This window comes from Muntiacus reevesi, chromosome 21 (assembly GCF_963930625.1).
Source record: "Muntiacus reevesi chromosome 21, mMunRee1.1, whole genome shotgun sequence".
Lineage (NCBI taxonomy): Eukaryota > Metazoa > Chordata > Mammalia > Artiodactyla > Cervidae > Muntiacus > Muntiacus reevesi.
The window spans coordinates 48,657,264-48,671,909 of record NC_089269.1 but is presented as its reverse complement, the minus strand read 5'-3'; the positions used below and the strand labels follow the sequence as shown (position 1 = coordinate 48,671,909).

At 36.0% G+C, this 14,646-nt stretch overlaps 1 protein-coding gene across 3 annotated transcripts in view; it reads left to right on the top strand.

The window, feature by feature from the left end:
* The window catches only part of SCAF4 (SR-related CTD associated factor 4), a 62,636-nt gene that overhangs the window by 16,346 nt on the left and 31,644 nt on the right, over positions 1-14,646 (top strand). For 2 of the 3 annotated variants that reach the window (XM_065913775.1, XM_065913774.1), the window contains exons 2-7: positions 5,111-5,194; positions 6,063-6,107; positions 7,308-7,469; positions 8,555-8,690; positions 9,023-9,162; positions 9,756-9,932. In XM_065913775.1, the coding sequence (XP_065769847.1) occupies positions 5,111-5,194; positions 6,063-6,107; positions 7,308-7,469; positions 8,555-8,690; positions 9,023-9,162; positions 9,756-9,932 (744 nt within the window). The remainder of the gene's footprint in view (positions 1-5,110; positions 5,195-6,062; positions 6,108-7,307; positions 7,470-8,554; positions 8,691-9,022; positions 9,163-9,755; positions 9,933-14,646) is intronic. The other variant, XM_065913776.1, reaches the window with a different exon arrangement.

Sequence of the window (14,646 nt, the reverse complement as noted above, 5' to 3'; positions counted from 1 at the left end):
TTTTCAGTATGGAGAAAATTTCTCCAAATGCAGCACTTGAATAGTAGATGTAACAATACAGTTTTTAAGCTAAGCCATAATAAAAAATTGGGCTTCCCTGGTGCCTCACATGGTAAAGAACCTGCCTGCGAATGCAGGAGACCTGGGTTCAGTCCCTGGGTCGGAAAGATCCCCTGAAAGGAGTGGATACCCACGCCAGTGTTCCTGCCTGAAGAAGTCCATGGACAGAGAAGCCTGGCCGGCTACAGTTCATGGGTCACAAAGAGTTGAACACAACTGAACCACGAACACCTTCAGTTTAATGGTAAAAACTTAAACTTGAGATCTATGTTAAGATTCCCAGGGCATTATGTACTTCTTTTTACTGAGCCATTTATGTGTCAGATCTAGACCAAGAGATTTATATACATTATCTCATTTAATCCTAACAGTTTTATGAAGTGAATATTATTAATCATCTTTTTCATATGTCATTGAAATCAGAAAAGTTTAACTAAACTTGTCAAAGTTTATACTGTCAATAAATAGCAGAGTATCATGTTATTTTGACTAACCCTCAAACCTTATGAATTCTACAGGTATCATGGGCCAAATTTGAAATTGTTCTTTATTGATATTAGGAATCATTGTGAGTGATTTTTTTTTTCCCCAGAATTTTTAGAATACTTTATATATCAGGCACCCAGCAGAACAGTGTTCATGTTTAGGTTTTCTAATAGTCATTCAACTAATGACAGCAAAAAACAAACTTGTGTCTGTTGCTGGCAAGTATGTTTTTCTTACTAATGCTTTCTAAGGAGGTTTCGTACCTTTTGGGGCCTACTGCTGCTATTATCCTGTGTAAGAGAATTGCATCATTTTCTGTGGCCGCTCTGACACTTTTTTTTTTGTTTGTTTTTTGACAAATTACATTAATTCTGAATGCAGATGTGTAGTAGCAAAGAGAATGCTGCAGCTAGTGATGTTTATTGAGCACTTGCCCAGTTGCAGATGATAATACTAGTCATTCAGTTCAGTTGCTCAGTCGTGTCTGACTCTTTGCAACCCCATGGACTACAGCACGCCAGGCTTCCCTCTCCACCAACTCCTGGACCTTGCTCAAACTCATGTACATTGAGTTGGTGATGCCATCCAGCTATCTCATCCTCTGTCATCCCCTTCTCCTTCTGCCTTCAATCTTTCCCATCATCAGGGTCTTTTCAGATGAGTCAGTTCTTCGCATCAGGTGGCCAAAGTATTGGAGTTTCAGCTTCAGTGTCAGTCCTTCCAGTAACACTCAGGACTGATTTCCTTTAGGATGGACTGGTTGGATCTCTTTGCAGTTCAAGGGACTCTCAAGAGTCTGCTCCAACACCACAGTTCAAAAGCATCAATTCTGAGGCACTCAACTTTCTTTATAGTCCAACTCTCACATCCATACCTGACTACTGGAAAAACCATAGCCTTGACTAGAAGACCTTTGTGGGCAATGTAATATCTCTGCTTTTTAATATGCTACCTAGGTTGGTCATAAATTTTCTTCTAAGGAGCAAGTGTCTTTTAATTTCATTGCTGCAGTCACCATCTGCAGTGATTTTGGAGTCCCAAGAAAAGAGAGTCTGTCACTGTTTCCATTATTTCTCCATCTATTTGTCATGAATTGATGGGCCCAGATGCCATAATCTTAAGTTTTTCAATGTTAAATTTTAAGCCAGCTTTTTCACTCTTCCACTTTCACTTTTGGGCTTCCCTTGTGGCTCAGCTGGTAGAGAATCTGCCTACAATGTGGGAGACCTGGGTTTGATCCCTGGGTTGAGAAGATTCCCTGGAGGAAGGAAAGGCTACCCACTCCAGTATTCTGGCCTGGAGAATTTCATAGACAGAGGAGCCTGGCAGGCTACAGTCCATGAGGTCACAAAGAGTCGGATATGACTGAGCAACTTTGATTTTCATCAAGAGTTAGGGTCCTCTAGGGTCCTCTTCGCTTTCTGCCATAAGGGTGGTGTCATATGTATATCTGAGATTATTGATATTTTCCCGGCAATCTTGATTCCAGTTTGTGCTTTATCCTGCCTGGCATTTCACATGATGTAATACTAGTCAAGCCATATGAAAAAAATTATAGCATTAAAGGTTTAATTTCTGGCATTTGTCCTGGTGTTCCTTTGTGTTGCCCCCTTTTCTGTGCCACATTGAAATATTTGGTATACTGTAATTAGTTGTATCTTTGTTCCCTTCTTACTCATCTTCATGGTTTTGATTCTGTAACCTCTCAATTTCTAGCAGGACCTCTGCTTTTTTCAAGATCCATACTCCAGTCTGCTGAAATCTCTGCCTGGATTTTCAGTAGGCATCCCAAGTTAAATTCAGTATGTCTCATCGTTATCCCTGAACCAATACTATATATATAGAGAGAGAGAGATTAGCACAGATGCCTACTTGATACTCTGCCTGCATTCTCCATCATAGTTAATGGTCTTTGCGTGTATTTATAGCAAGCAGCATTGTATAAGGAGAAGACTGTATGGTTTTTCCAGTAGTCAGGTATGGATTTGAGAATTGGACTATAAAGAAAGCTGAGTGCCTAAGAATTGATGCTTTTGAACTGTGGTGTTGGAGAAGACTCTTGAGAGTCCCTTGAACTGCAAGGAGATCCAACCAGTCCATCCTAAAGGAGATCGGTCCTGAGTATTCATTGGAAGGACTGATGTTGAAGCTGAAACTCCAATACTTTGGCCACCTGATGTGAAGAACTGATTCACTGGAAAAAACCCTAATGCTGGGAAAGATGGAAGGCAGGAGAAGGGGATGACAGAGAATGAGATGGTTGGATGGCATCACTGACTCGATGGACATGAGTTTGAACAAGCTCCAGGAGTTGGTGATGGACAGGGAAGCCTGGTATGCTGTAGTCATGGGGTTGCAGAGTTCGACACAATTCAGCGACTGAACTGAACCGATGCTCTTAAGGATTGTGAGCTTTACAATCAACAAATTCTAGTCCAGACACATTCTCTGGGAATCATTTGAAAGCAGATGTAATCCCTTTGGGTATCAGCTCAAAACAGCTTTGACAATCTATGTTGATTGTTAATATGATTAAATAAGATAATGCACTTAGTGTTGATGCCTTCCTCTTTCCTTGAGTTGTGCTTTCTTTAGTGGAATAAATACCCTTGCTCTGTCTGTCTCTTAAATGGTAGCACTTGAATGCTCTCTTACTGGTTTATTGCCTGATTGATAGTTATACTGCTATATGGTATAGTCTGTACTTTAATTTTTTAAGATAATGATTTAAAAATAAACTGTAGAGTATTTCATCAGAAGATAACACTAATCTGTCTTGTCCCCTCAGTTGGCTGGGATTTTCTGTGGGTGTTTTTTTTTTTAATATGGGGAGTTCCTTACTGTAGAAATAATCAAGAATGTGGGACATTAAATGATTATTTGTGCTGGCTTAGGCTTCAGAGAAATATGATTCTCTAAGCTTTTAATGGCCAGAAAAGTAGTTCTTGCTGTTGCTCATTCTTAAGATCGTGTATAAACTTTTTTGTATCCTGTTTCTCTGCTTAAGGAAATAGAACTGTAGTAATAAATAACTGTCTTAATAACCTTAATAACTTAGAAATGGCAGAATATGCCCTTTTATAAAATATGTGCTGCATATATTTTTCAGTTTGTATTGGAGTTGAAATACTTTAAATCATTTCTTAGTTTCTCATTGGTTTATATAGTTTTAAAGATTACTGTCTCTAGTTGTTTTTCAATTAGTGAGCATTTATTTTCACAGAGAATTTTTATTGTTCTGGAAATAAAAAATCATGACCTTATTTAATTAGATAATGCCTTTTTAAAAAAATGAGTCTCTGTGTTAGTATCTTTGTTTTTCCCATTCTCTGTATTTTAGTATTGTTGTTCTTGTTCAGTCCTAAGTCATGTCCAACTCTTTGTGACCCCATGAGCTGCAGCATGCCAGGCTTCCCTGTCCTTCACTATCTCCTGGGGTTTACTCAAATTCATCTTAGCATCATTTATCAAAAAATTCTACTTTTCTCTGCTTAAACAGGGTACGTTTTTGGTTCTTATTTGATCATATCTTGCATTGCATACTTTTTAAAAAAATTAATGTTACCACTATCTATAGTCCCATTGTGTCTGTAGTTTTGAAAAGCTGCAAAAATTCTGTTGCCAAAGTATTTTGTTGACAGGTAGGGGTATTTATTCTGAAAAAGGAAACTTTTGTTCTTCAGGGTAGCTTCTTAGTAGGTGTCCGGTAAAGATGGTCTATGTCTTAGGGGTTCCATATTTGAAATTCCAGCATTAGTTGGAGAGAAATGGAAATATGATTCATATAAGATTGATAATGCTTAGAAAGCCCTGAAATTTATTTCAAAATGTATTTTTAGAAGATATGTATTCCTATGGTTAAAACAAAAACAAGATTTTAAGAAACTAGATATAAGCTGCTTCTTAATGTCAGAATTTTATCTTTATGACTCTTATGGGCTCTCATTATATCTTGGTTGGGCTTAAACTTTAGGGAAAAGGAGTGTGCCTGTGTGGTTTCATCTCCTGGGATTCCCTGATTGTTGGATTTACTTTGGTGAAATTTGTTAAATATGGTGTCATTTTTATTCCTGACTAATCAAGAAATTGTGAATTCAAGTTTTATAATGGCATGTTAAATTTCTTACCTGATGTAATACATCTGTATCTCCAAATGAACATAAGAATTATTTGAAGTCCTCCAAAATCTCAGGTTTGATTTTGAAATATTAAATATTGAGTCACAGTATTGCCATTTTCAGTATAGGAACATGGTGTGTTTGTTTCCATTCAAATCAGTTTTGAGTTCTTCAGTAGGGTTTTATAAATTTTCTGTTACAGATTTTGACAATTTTTTTACCTTTTCCTCCTTTTTTGCTGATTTTAGCATAATTTTTTCCCATTCTGTTTTCAAAGTGGTGATGCTAGTATGTAAGAAAGCTCTTGGTTTTTCTTTACCAGACAAATTATTAAACCTAGTTTCAGAAATTTTATTATTCTTTTAGTTACAAATATATATTTGTCGAAATGAAGGGTAAACCTCTAATTTTACTTCCAATAAAACTTTTTTCCTTTTTTTTTAAAGCTCTTTTCACTTATGGATATGAAACCTCCCATCTCTCGAGCCAAGATGATTCTCATCACGAAAGCTGCTATTAAAGCTATAAAGGTAAAAGTAAAAGAAATATATTAATTTGGACAGTGTTTTTAAAATGTTGAAAATGTTAAATTTGAGGTTTCATATTGTGAAGTCGTTCAGGCCTAATCAAAGAGCACTAACCAGGTTTTGCTGACAGTACATAATAATAACTGTATGATACATCTACATTGTAACATATTTCAAAACTTGTTTTGTTGTATTTCCTCTTTATATTCTTTTAACTTTATTGAGGTATAGTTGACAGATTTAGTATATGTAATAGAGCATGATTTGATGCACATGTGCGTTGTGAAATGAGTACCTTATACTAATTGACACATCCGTCACCTCACATAATTACCTAGTTTATGTGTGGTGCTAAAAAAAGTTGAACTCACTGAAGTAAGTAACAGGATGACAGAGGTTTTTGTTGTTGTTGTTTGTTTTATTCCATTTAATTCTTACCATAATAGATCAGTGGCATATTAGCTTTATTTTTATTTAAAAACTTCATGAAATTGAATATCTTACCCAAGATCACACTTTAAAGACGTGAATCTCTTTAAAAACTGCATTATTTAGTTCCAGTTCCATTGTTCTCTCTCCCATAAAGTTGCTTGATAAATTGTTCTATGAAGATTTATTGATTAAACATCTAAGAAAAGAACCTTTTGGTGGATTTTTGTAGTTTCTGTTTTAGTTAATAGTTTCTTTCTGATTTGTTAAGAATTTTTTGAATTGTTGAGTATGGATTATTTACCAGGGTTCTTTCAGTTATTACCTTGAGAATTATTCAAATTGTACAAATTTTAAGGTTTTAGGTATTTTCTAATTATAGGAAATGTATCAACAGAAAAGTGTGTCAGCTGGATAATGATATTCTTTTCGTTCTCTTCAGCTTTATAAGCATGTGGTTCAAATAGTAGAAAAGTTCATCAAAAAGGTAACTATCCATTTTATTATTACCTCATTTTAGTTATGATCAGTATTTGTAATTTACTTTGTGAGTTGTAATTTGAATAATTGCTTCTAAAGTCACTCTACAGAAAAGTTGTTACTAGAAGTCTTGGTTTTTTGTATCATAACAAAACAAAAATGTATAGCAGTACTGTTGATTGAGTACTTACTATGAGTCAGGATTTGAAATAGTTTTTGTCTGCTTGAGCCTTCTCTCCCCATTGCCCTGACTACTCTGTTGACATTTAACTCATCTTGGAGACTTCAAATGAAATCACTCTGGTGTTTTCAACTTGCCTTTCTCCCATCATAATTAAGCCACTTTTCACTTCTACAGTTACATGTTGTTTTGTAACATATGTAACATTAGCACACGTCTGTGTCAGTAAAGGGCTGAGAAAGGAGACTTAGCCATCTTTGTCTTCTCCCCCAACCTAGAGCTGTTCCTTTATTTTTTTTTTCTTAACTTTTTTGGCCATGCCACGTGGCTTGTGGAATCTTAGTTCCCCAACCAGGGATCAAACCGTGCCCCTTGCATTGGAAATATGGAGTCTGTTTTCCTTAGTATAAATTTCTAGAAATAGAGTTGTTGGATCAAATAAGGCTTTGTGTTTATTGCTAACTTATTTTTCATAAAGGTTGTGCCACCAGAAATGTATACAGGTGTCTGTCCCTTTTATCTTGTCAATTTGTAAGGCCAAGAATGACTTCTCCTTTTGGGTTTTGTTTCTCTGATACTGTACTTTAATAGAATCGAAGTTAATATTTTGGTTAAAATTGGCTTTTTGATAATTTTAAAAGTTAAAAGTTACTTTTTTGAGCAGGATGAATGAGAGTAGATTTTTCCATAATCAGTAGATCTGTATGGAGGTGGCTTAATGATAAAGTGATGCTGATTATAGGAAGTTGGAGGAGGGGAGGAGAGAGGCATCAGAAGAAAGTAAAATATTGGGAGTCTGAAACATCAAGAGAATGGTAGTTCTCTACAGACCTGTGGGAAGCTTGACAGGCTAGCCAGTAAGAGAATTAAACATTTAAGTAGTTATTTAATTACTTAAATCAATAACTTAAGTAGTTATTTCTATAGAAATAACCTTGGATATATAGTTTCATAAGAGTGAGATTAATGGGTGTCAAATTGTGATTTGCTTTTCTTGTATTGACTTTACATCTTTAATCTTTGTAGTGTAAACCAGAATATAAGGTTCCAGGATTGTATGTAATTGACTCAATTGTGCGACAGTCTCGTCATCAGTTTGGAACTGATAAAGATGTTTTTGGGCCAAGATTCTCTAAAAACATAACTGCCACATTCCAATATCTGTATCTTTGTCCATCTGAAGATAAGGTATAGTTTATAATTTTTAAATTAAACTTGTATTCTTACTCTGTTCTTTATTAGGTATTTGAAAGGTAATCACATAGGGATCTCTGTGAACTTGAAACAAAACCCAGTTTTTTTCTGTAGTAGTCATATCTATTTTCTTGTGAAGTCCTTTAGAACTGTTGTACTGTTGAAATACAAAAGGAGCATCATCTTGCTTTAAAGAAAACGTTACTAGAAAAATTTCTTGTGACTGAATGGTAAAGAAATTCTGCAGTAGAGGAGGACAGTGCTTATCTCAAGTTGTTGTTTATTCCAGAAGGAATGGACCAATCATTGACTTTTCCCATCATATAGAGATGTTGAAGTATAAATGGTATTCATTAGCAATTAGACTACTGTATTTAATTCCTCACATTTATAGCTGGTTTTACTCTGTACTATAAAAAGATAGAAAAACATAGACAAAAAACTAGACTCTAATAGATAAGAGAAAACACTGGTAAACTCAGAATAACGAAGACTAGAGCCTGTATAATAAATGACATATAAATTTGCACGTTATGGATTCTCTATATTTTTGGAGGAATGCTCTTGTGGGAAAGATGTACAAGAGAAAAGATCATTCCTTGAGTAGGAGATAAGAGTTGCAGCCATGAATAACACAGTTTCTCTGGATCTCCTTCAAATTTGGTAGCCCACAAAACAACTTACCTAGCAATTAGAGGCCAGTTAATTGTGTTATATGTTTTAACTATTAAAATCATCCTGGAAAGTTCTTCATTTTACTCTTCTTAGATAATTGCATTTTTTGTTTCTTTGTAATCGTAAATATGAAAATTTCAAGTAATTCTAATGCATTTCTTTTGATTCTCTCAGTTAATTTTTTGTTTTTTTTCCTCTCCCTGTTTCTTACCCTGGATTACACTACTGAAGGAAGGCCAGTTAGAGTAGTTTAATGAGGCTGTAATTCTGGTGATAGATTGTTTTCTATTTACGAAACAGATATAGTATGGAAATGTTAGCCTGTGGTGTTTTGTTCTCTCTTTTCATAAGTATAATTATTTATGCTAATACTTACTGTATATTCATGTTTTTTCACATAACAGAGTAAAATAGTTCGTGTATTAAACCTTTGGCAAAAAAATGGAGTATTCAAAATTGAAATTATTCAGCCTCTTTTGGACATGGCAGCAGGAACCAGTAATGCTGCTCCAGTAACAGAAAATGTTACTAATAATGAAGGTAAGTCAGGTGTGTCTGTGGGCTTAGAGAACTGTATCATTTTTTTGTGCATGAAATGTTTGAAATATGTTTACAGTGATGGAATTTTTCTGTAAGAAGGAAACTTGAGTTTACATCTTGGAAGATAAAGTTTTCTTCCCATCATTATTTCTAATAGAAGTATTAGTATTATACTGCTTGTTGCAGTATAGGCTGTAATACCATAATCTATACTTTTTACTGTATGTTAAACTGAATGGAGTGTTGTTTTAGTAAAGAAGCTTAATGGAGTTTAAAGGAAATATGTATGAGTTAAAAGTTTTCTGAGGCCTTAATGATCTTTTCTTTTTTAGGTTCACCTCCACCTCCAGTTAAAGTTGCTTCTGAAGCCCCACAAGCCACTGCGAACTCTGTACCAGCTGTACCACAGTTGCCCAGCTCTGATGCTTTTGCTGCTGTGGCCCAGCTGTTTCAGACAACTCAAGGTCAACAGGTAAACTGTCTATCCAAAGATTAAATAGTTTGAAGTTAGGTACTATTGTCAGTTCTTACGTTACATTCCTGGTTAACGAGCACATTGTGAGGAGGGAATATTTCTGCTGGAAAAGCCTTTACGAGGAAGGTAAATTCACAAGGATAATAGGGGAAATGTGGGAAAGGTGAGCGCGGGAGCAGCACACTGAGGAATGATGTGCCCTTTGGAGAGAACTGCAGAGCTCTAAGGGTGGTGGAGTTGCTCAGTGCTAGTTACAAAATTATGTGGATTAATGGAGATGGTTTTTTTACACTTTTTCAGAAAACATATATACATTGTTCACAATTCAGTGTATTTTCTCTTCTCTCTGACCATCACTGTCCACCATTGAAGTCATCAGCATATACTTTTAACCTTAAGTGACACACATTATGTCCCTGATACATTCATTCACGATAAATTTAACCATTACTAAAAGGTTGGTTCCTTTTTCCAAGTTCCTCCGTGCCTATGCTATTTTGATTCAGCATTAAGATTTTTTTTAGTGAATTAACTTTTGATTCTATGATTATCCTTTGTTGTGTGGTTTATCAGTTTTCCCATTCTTTAAGCTTCAGCAGATCCTTCAGACTTTTCAACAGCCTCCAAAACCACAGTCTCCCGCCATTGACAATGCTGTGATGGCTCAGGTTCAGGCTATCACAGCTCAGTTAAAGACAGCTCCTACACAACCACCTGAACAAAAAGCTGCTTTCCCCCCACCTGAACAAAAAACTGCATTTGACAAGGTATGCTTCTCTCACATAACCCATCCCATTGTTTCTATCACTCTGTAGAAGTTAACCCTTTTCTGACTTAACTGGATTGTTCATTTAGTTATTTGAAGGATTTTCCCCCTCAACATCAAAACATTGATTCTTATTCTTGGTTATAAATGTAATATATACTCATTGCAAAATTTTCAATATAAGAGAAAAGTAAACAGTATAAAGGAAACAGAACATTCGCCATTAACCCCCTTACTCAAGGATAACTACTGTAACATTCTGCTGTATATCTTTTCAGAATTGATTTCCTGTGGATATAGTCTTTTTCTTTTTTGGTCATTATGTATTTGTGTGTTTGTGTGTGTATATACATATATAAAAATAGGTATTTTTAATCTATATACATAAATATTTATACACATTGTTTCTAATTGGCTTATCTTTCATCTTAATCCTCACGTCTCTGGGTTGTTGGTAAGGTTAATAGATGTAAATCTACATATGTACTGAGTGCTCATTAGGATTTTTCTATTACACGGACACATCAGTTTAACCATTTCCCCTGTTGAAAGACATTTAAGTTACTTTCTGTTTTCCGTTGTTGAAAACATTAGTTACCTTATCTATGATATGAGAGTTTGGGTTGCTTTAGTGTCTTCAGACATCTCTTTTGGGCCTTAGTTATGTTCAAGGAACTCCTACTAAGGGTATAGATGTGTTGAAAATGCATAGTTCAGAGCTTCCTGTTGAAACATTAGCCTAAACAACTCCACTCTTACCTGTTTGTGTCTTATCTATATATGACTATATAAAATTTAATTTCATTTTACTAGTTGCAGTACAAAAAAACCCGGAAGCTTGATAATTCTAAAAAGAACTATCTTTTAATCATCTCTAAAATATGTTTCTACCATTCTAAGATACAGTAACTGTTGCTGGTAGTTAATATTAAGAATCCATATGCAAATTACTGCTTGCTATTCTATCTATATGATTTATGAGTGACTACTGAATAAAAGAAGGTTGAAAAGAAATAAAAAGAAGGTTGGATTAAAATTTTTGAGTACAAAATAAGTACATACTTTTAGGGGGAAAAAATGAAGATAATATAGAAAGTTCTGAAGTGAAAAAGGAAATCAGTCCCACTGATTTGTGTATGGTTTTTCAGACCTATTTCCTCTGCATATGTGAAGATAAATTGTTAAGTGCTGTGGTTTTGTTTTTTAGTCTTCTGTTCTGTGTTGTGATTAGGAAAATTCTCCCCATTTGTATTAAAATACTCTATTTCTTCTAGTAGTTTTATATTTCTGTTTTTTATATTTGTCTCAATGTATCAAGAACTTACATTAGCATATAGTTCAAGATAGTTAAACCTTTATATTTTTGGAAATAGCCACTTCTCCCTCACAATTTTTGTCATACATTTTTTTCTATGTCTGTCTCTAGATACCATTTTGTCCCACTAATATCTGTGTTTATTTTGGCATCATAGCAGTTTAAACACTTGCAACTTACAGTTCATTTCTAGATGTGTTTTCTGCCTTTATTCTTTTCAAACATTCTTTGCCTATTCTTGGGCATGTGAATTGGTCTGGGGTATGTCCCAGAGAAACAGAACCAGTTATAGGCCCAGACACACAAAGGGGAGGGGGGGGATTTTTTTTTAAGAGATTGGTTCATGTAATTGTCAAGCATAGGTTAGAGTATCAGACTGGAAATCCAGGTTAGAGTTAATGCTGCAGTATTGAGTCTAAATTCTGCAAGGCAAAAGGTTTTCCTGTTGCTGTCTTGAGAATGCCGTCTTTGGGAAACCCTGCTATAAGACCTTTGACTGACTGGTTGAGTCAGTCAGTCATATTTTGGAAGGTGTTTCTTTATTCACAGCCCACTAATTTAAATGTTAGTCACTTTTCTTTCTCTTTGCTGCTCCATGCAGCTTAAAGGATCTTAGCTCCCCAACCAGGGATTGAACCCCAGGCTCATGGTGGTGAAAGTGCAGAGTAGTAAGCACTGGATCACCAGGGAATTCCCTTTAATCACATTTTTAAAATACTGTCAAAACCTCATCTAGGTTAATATTTGACTAAACAACTGGACATCATAACCTAGCCAAATTAGCACATATACAGTTAACCATCACAGGATCCTTTTCCAGATGAGCTGAGTGTTAGCATATATTTTTATGAATTTATAAGTTAATTTAAGAAGTACTGATAATTTCTTATATAGAATCTCAATTTACTAGGTTTCTGATTTTTTTTTTATATTTGTTTCATTTATTCTTAGATAATTTACTCATTTTTCATGTTTAGTGTTTCATAACACTTTCATGAAATTCCAGCTCTTTGCAATCCTATGGACTGTAGCCCACTAGGCTCCTCTGTCCATGGGATTCTCCAGGCAAGAATACTGGAGTTGGGTTGCCATTTCCTCCTCTAGGGTATCTTCCCAACCGAGGGATCAAACCGGTGGCCCCTGCATTTGAGGCAGATTCTTTACTGCTGCCACCCAGAAAGCCCAATTGATGCTGTCGAGGGAAACTATTGAATTTTTATGTTATCTTGTAAATTATCTTGGTTTTTCTAGTTGGTTCTCAGATTTTATAGGCTGCTAAATTTGACTTTTCCCCTTCAACATCTAGACCTGTTTCTTTTTTTTACTGTCTGATGGCTAGGACTTCCAGGAAAAAAAGAAAATGTTGACTAATAGCAGTGCTAGCAGTGGCATTCATATTTTGTTGTTCATTTGAATTGCAACTAATTCCTCTAGTGTTTTATCTTAAGTGGATTGATCAATGTTTGTTAGTTAACATTAAGTTTAGAAAAAGGAATTTTGTGCTTTGCTTTTGACTGAAAAGGTCTATTTTAAGCTAGTCAAACAGCTGACTAGGAACAGCTTGTCCGTTTCAGCTGCTTCATAGATCTTCAGTTTCCTTAAAAGCAACAGAAATATCTTTTTAGATAGTAGGGCTCAGTTAAATTTTTTAATTGCTTCAGATGTTTTCCCAAAGCAATAGGTATGAATCGTAAAACTTTTAAGGAACATGTCTATATGTGATAAACTGCAGAGAGTTCTTTTTGTTTGTTTTTGTAGATAGTTTAAACCTAAGTTTTTTTGTTTTGTTTTTTAAATTTTATTTCTTTTTGGCTGTGCTGAGTCTTCGTTACTGTGCAGGCTTTTTCTAGTTGCAGCAAGTGGGGGCTACTCCCCAGTCTCCTCATGTTGGCTTTTCTTGCTGTGGAGTACAGGCTCTAGGACATGCAGGCTGCAGTAGCTGCAGCTCTCGGGCTCTCGAGCACAGGCTTCTTAGTTGTGGCACACAGGCTTAGCTGCTCCACGGCATGTGGAATCTTCCCAGACCAGGGATCAAACCTGTGTCTCTTGCACTGGCATGCAGTCTCCACCCCAAGCCATCGGGGATGCCCTGGACCTGAGCTTTAGTTTTGTCTCCTGTCATTGACTCTACTGATGTGAGTTATTTAATTATTCACTATATACCTCTGTCAAAGAGCGATGGTAGTACCTTTTTTTTTTTCCCACTGCCTTGAGGGTTAAGTTAACCTCATGTGTATAAAGCAGCAAGGTGCCTGGGCCATGTTGGATTTCTCAATTATAATCAGAACTTTTAATCATGTGGCCCAGAATTATGAAGAAAGAAGCAATTTAGAAATCTGTTGTCCAGTAAAGTAGAACCAGAATTTCCAGGCAGAACTGTCACAGAACAACAGAAATTTAGGAGTTTGAGATTGGAAATCCAAGAACGGGAAGGTCATACCCTGAGAGAAAAGACTGCCTTATTGAATGCTAGGGACTGAGGTTAGAAAAAGACCATTGTCCACATCTAGACTCTACTATATATAACTGTACAGTCTAGGTTATGTTTCTTAATTCAGTTCAGTTCAGTTGCTCAGTCGTGTCTGACTCTTTGTGACCCCATGGACTGCAGCGCGCCAGGCCTCCCTGTCTATCACGAAATCCCGGAGTTTACCCAAACCCATGTCCATCGAGTCGATGATGCCATCCAACAATCTTATCCTCTGTCGTCCCCTTCTCCTCCTGCCCTCAGTCTTTCCCATCATCAGGGTCTTTTCCAGTGAGTCAGCTCTTCACATCAGGTGGCCAAAGTATTGGAGTTTCAGCTTCAGCATCAGTCCTTCCAATGAACACCCAGGACTGATCTCCTTTAGGATGGATTGGTTGGATCTCCTTGCAGTCCAAGGGACTCTCAAGAGTCTTCTCCAACACCACAGTTCAAAAGCATCAATTCTTCGGCACTCAGCTTTCTTTATCGTCTAACTCTCACATCCATACATGACCACTGACTGGAAAAACCATAACCTTGACTAGACGGACCTTTGTTGGCAAAGTAATGTCTCTGCTTTTTAATATGCTGTCTAGGTTGATCATAACTTTCCTTCCAAGGAGTAAGCGTCTTTTAATTTCATAGCTACAATCACCTCTGCAGTGATTTTGGAGCCCAGAAAAATAAAGTCAGCCACTGTTTCCACTGTTTCCCCATCTATCTGCCATGAAGTGATGGGACAGAATGCCATGATCTTAGTTTTCTGAATGTTGAGCTTTAAGCCAACTGTTTCACTCTCCTCTTTCACTTTCATCAAGAGGCTCTTTAGTTCTTCACTTTGTGCCATAAGGGTAGTGTCATCTGCATATCTGAGGTTATTGATATCAAGAAATTAATGTTTCTTAATTACCTGACCTTAGTCTCCTTGTCTAT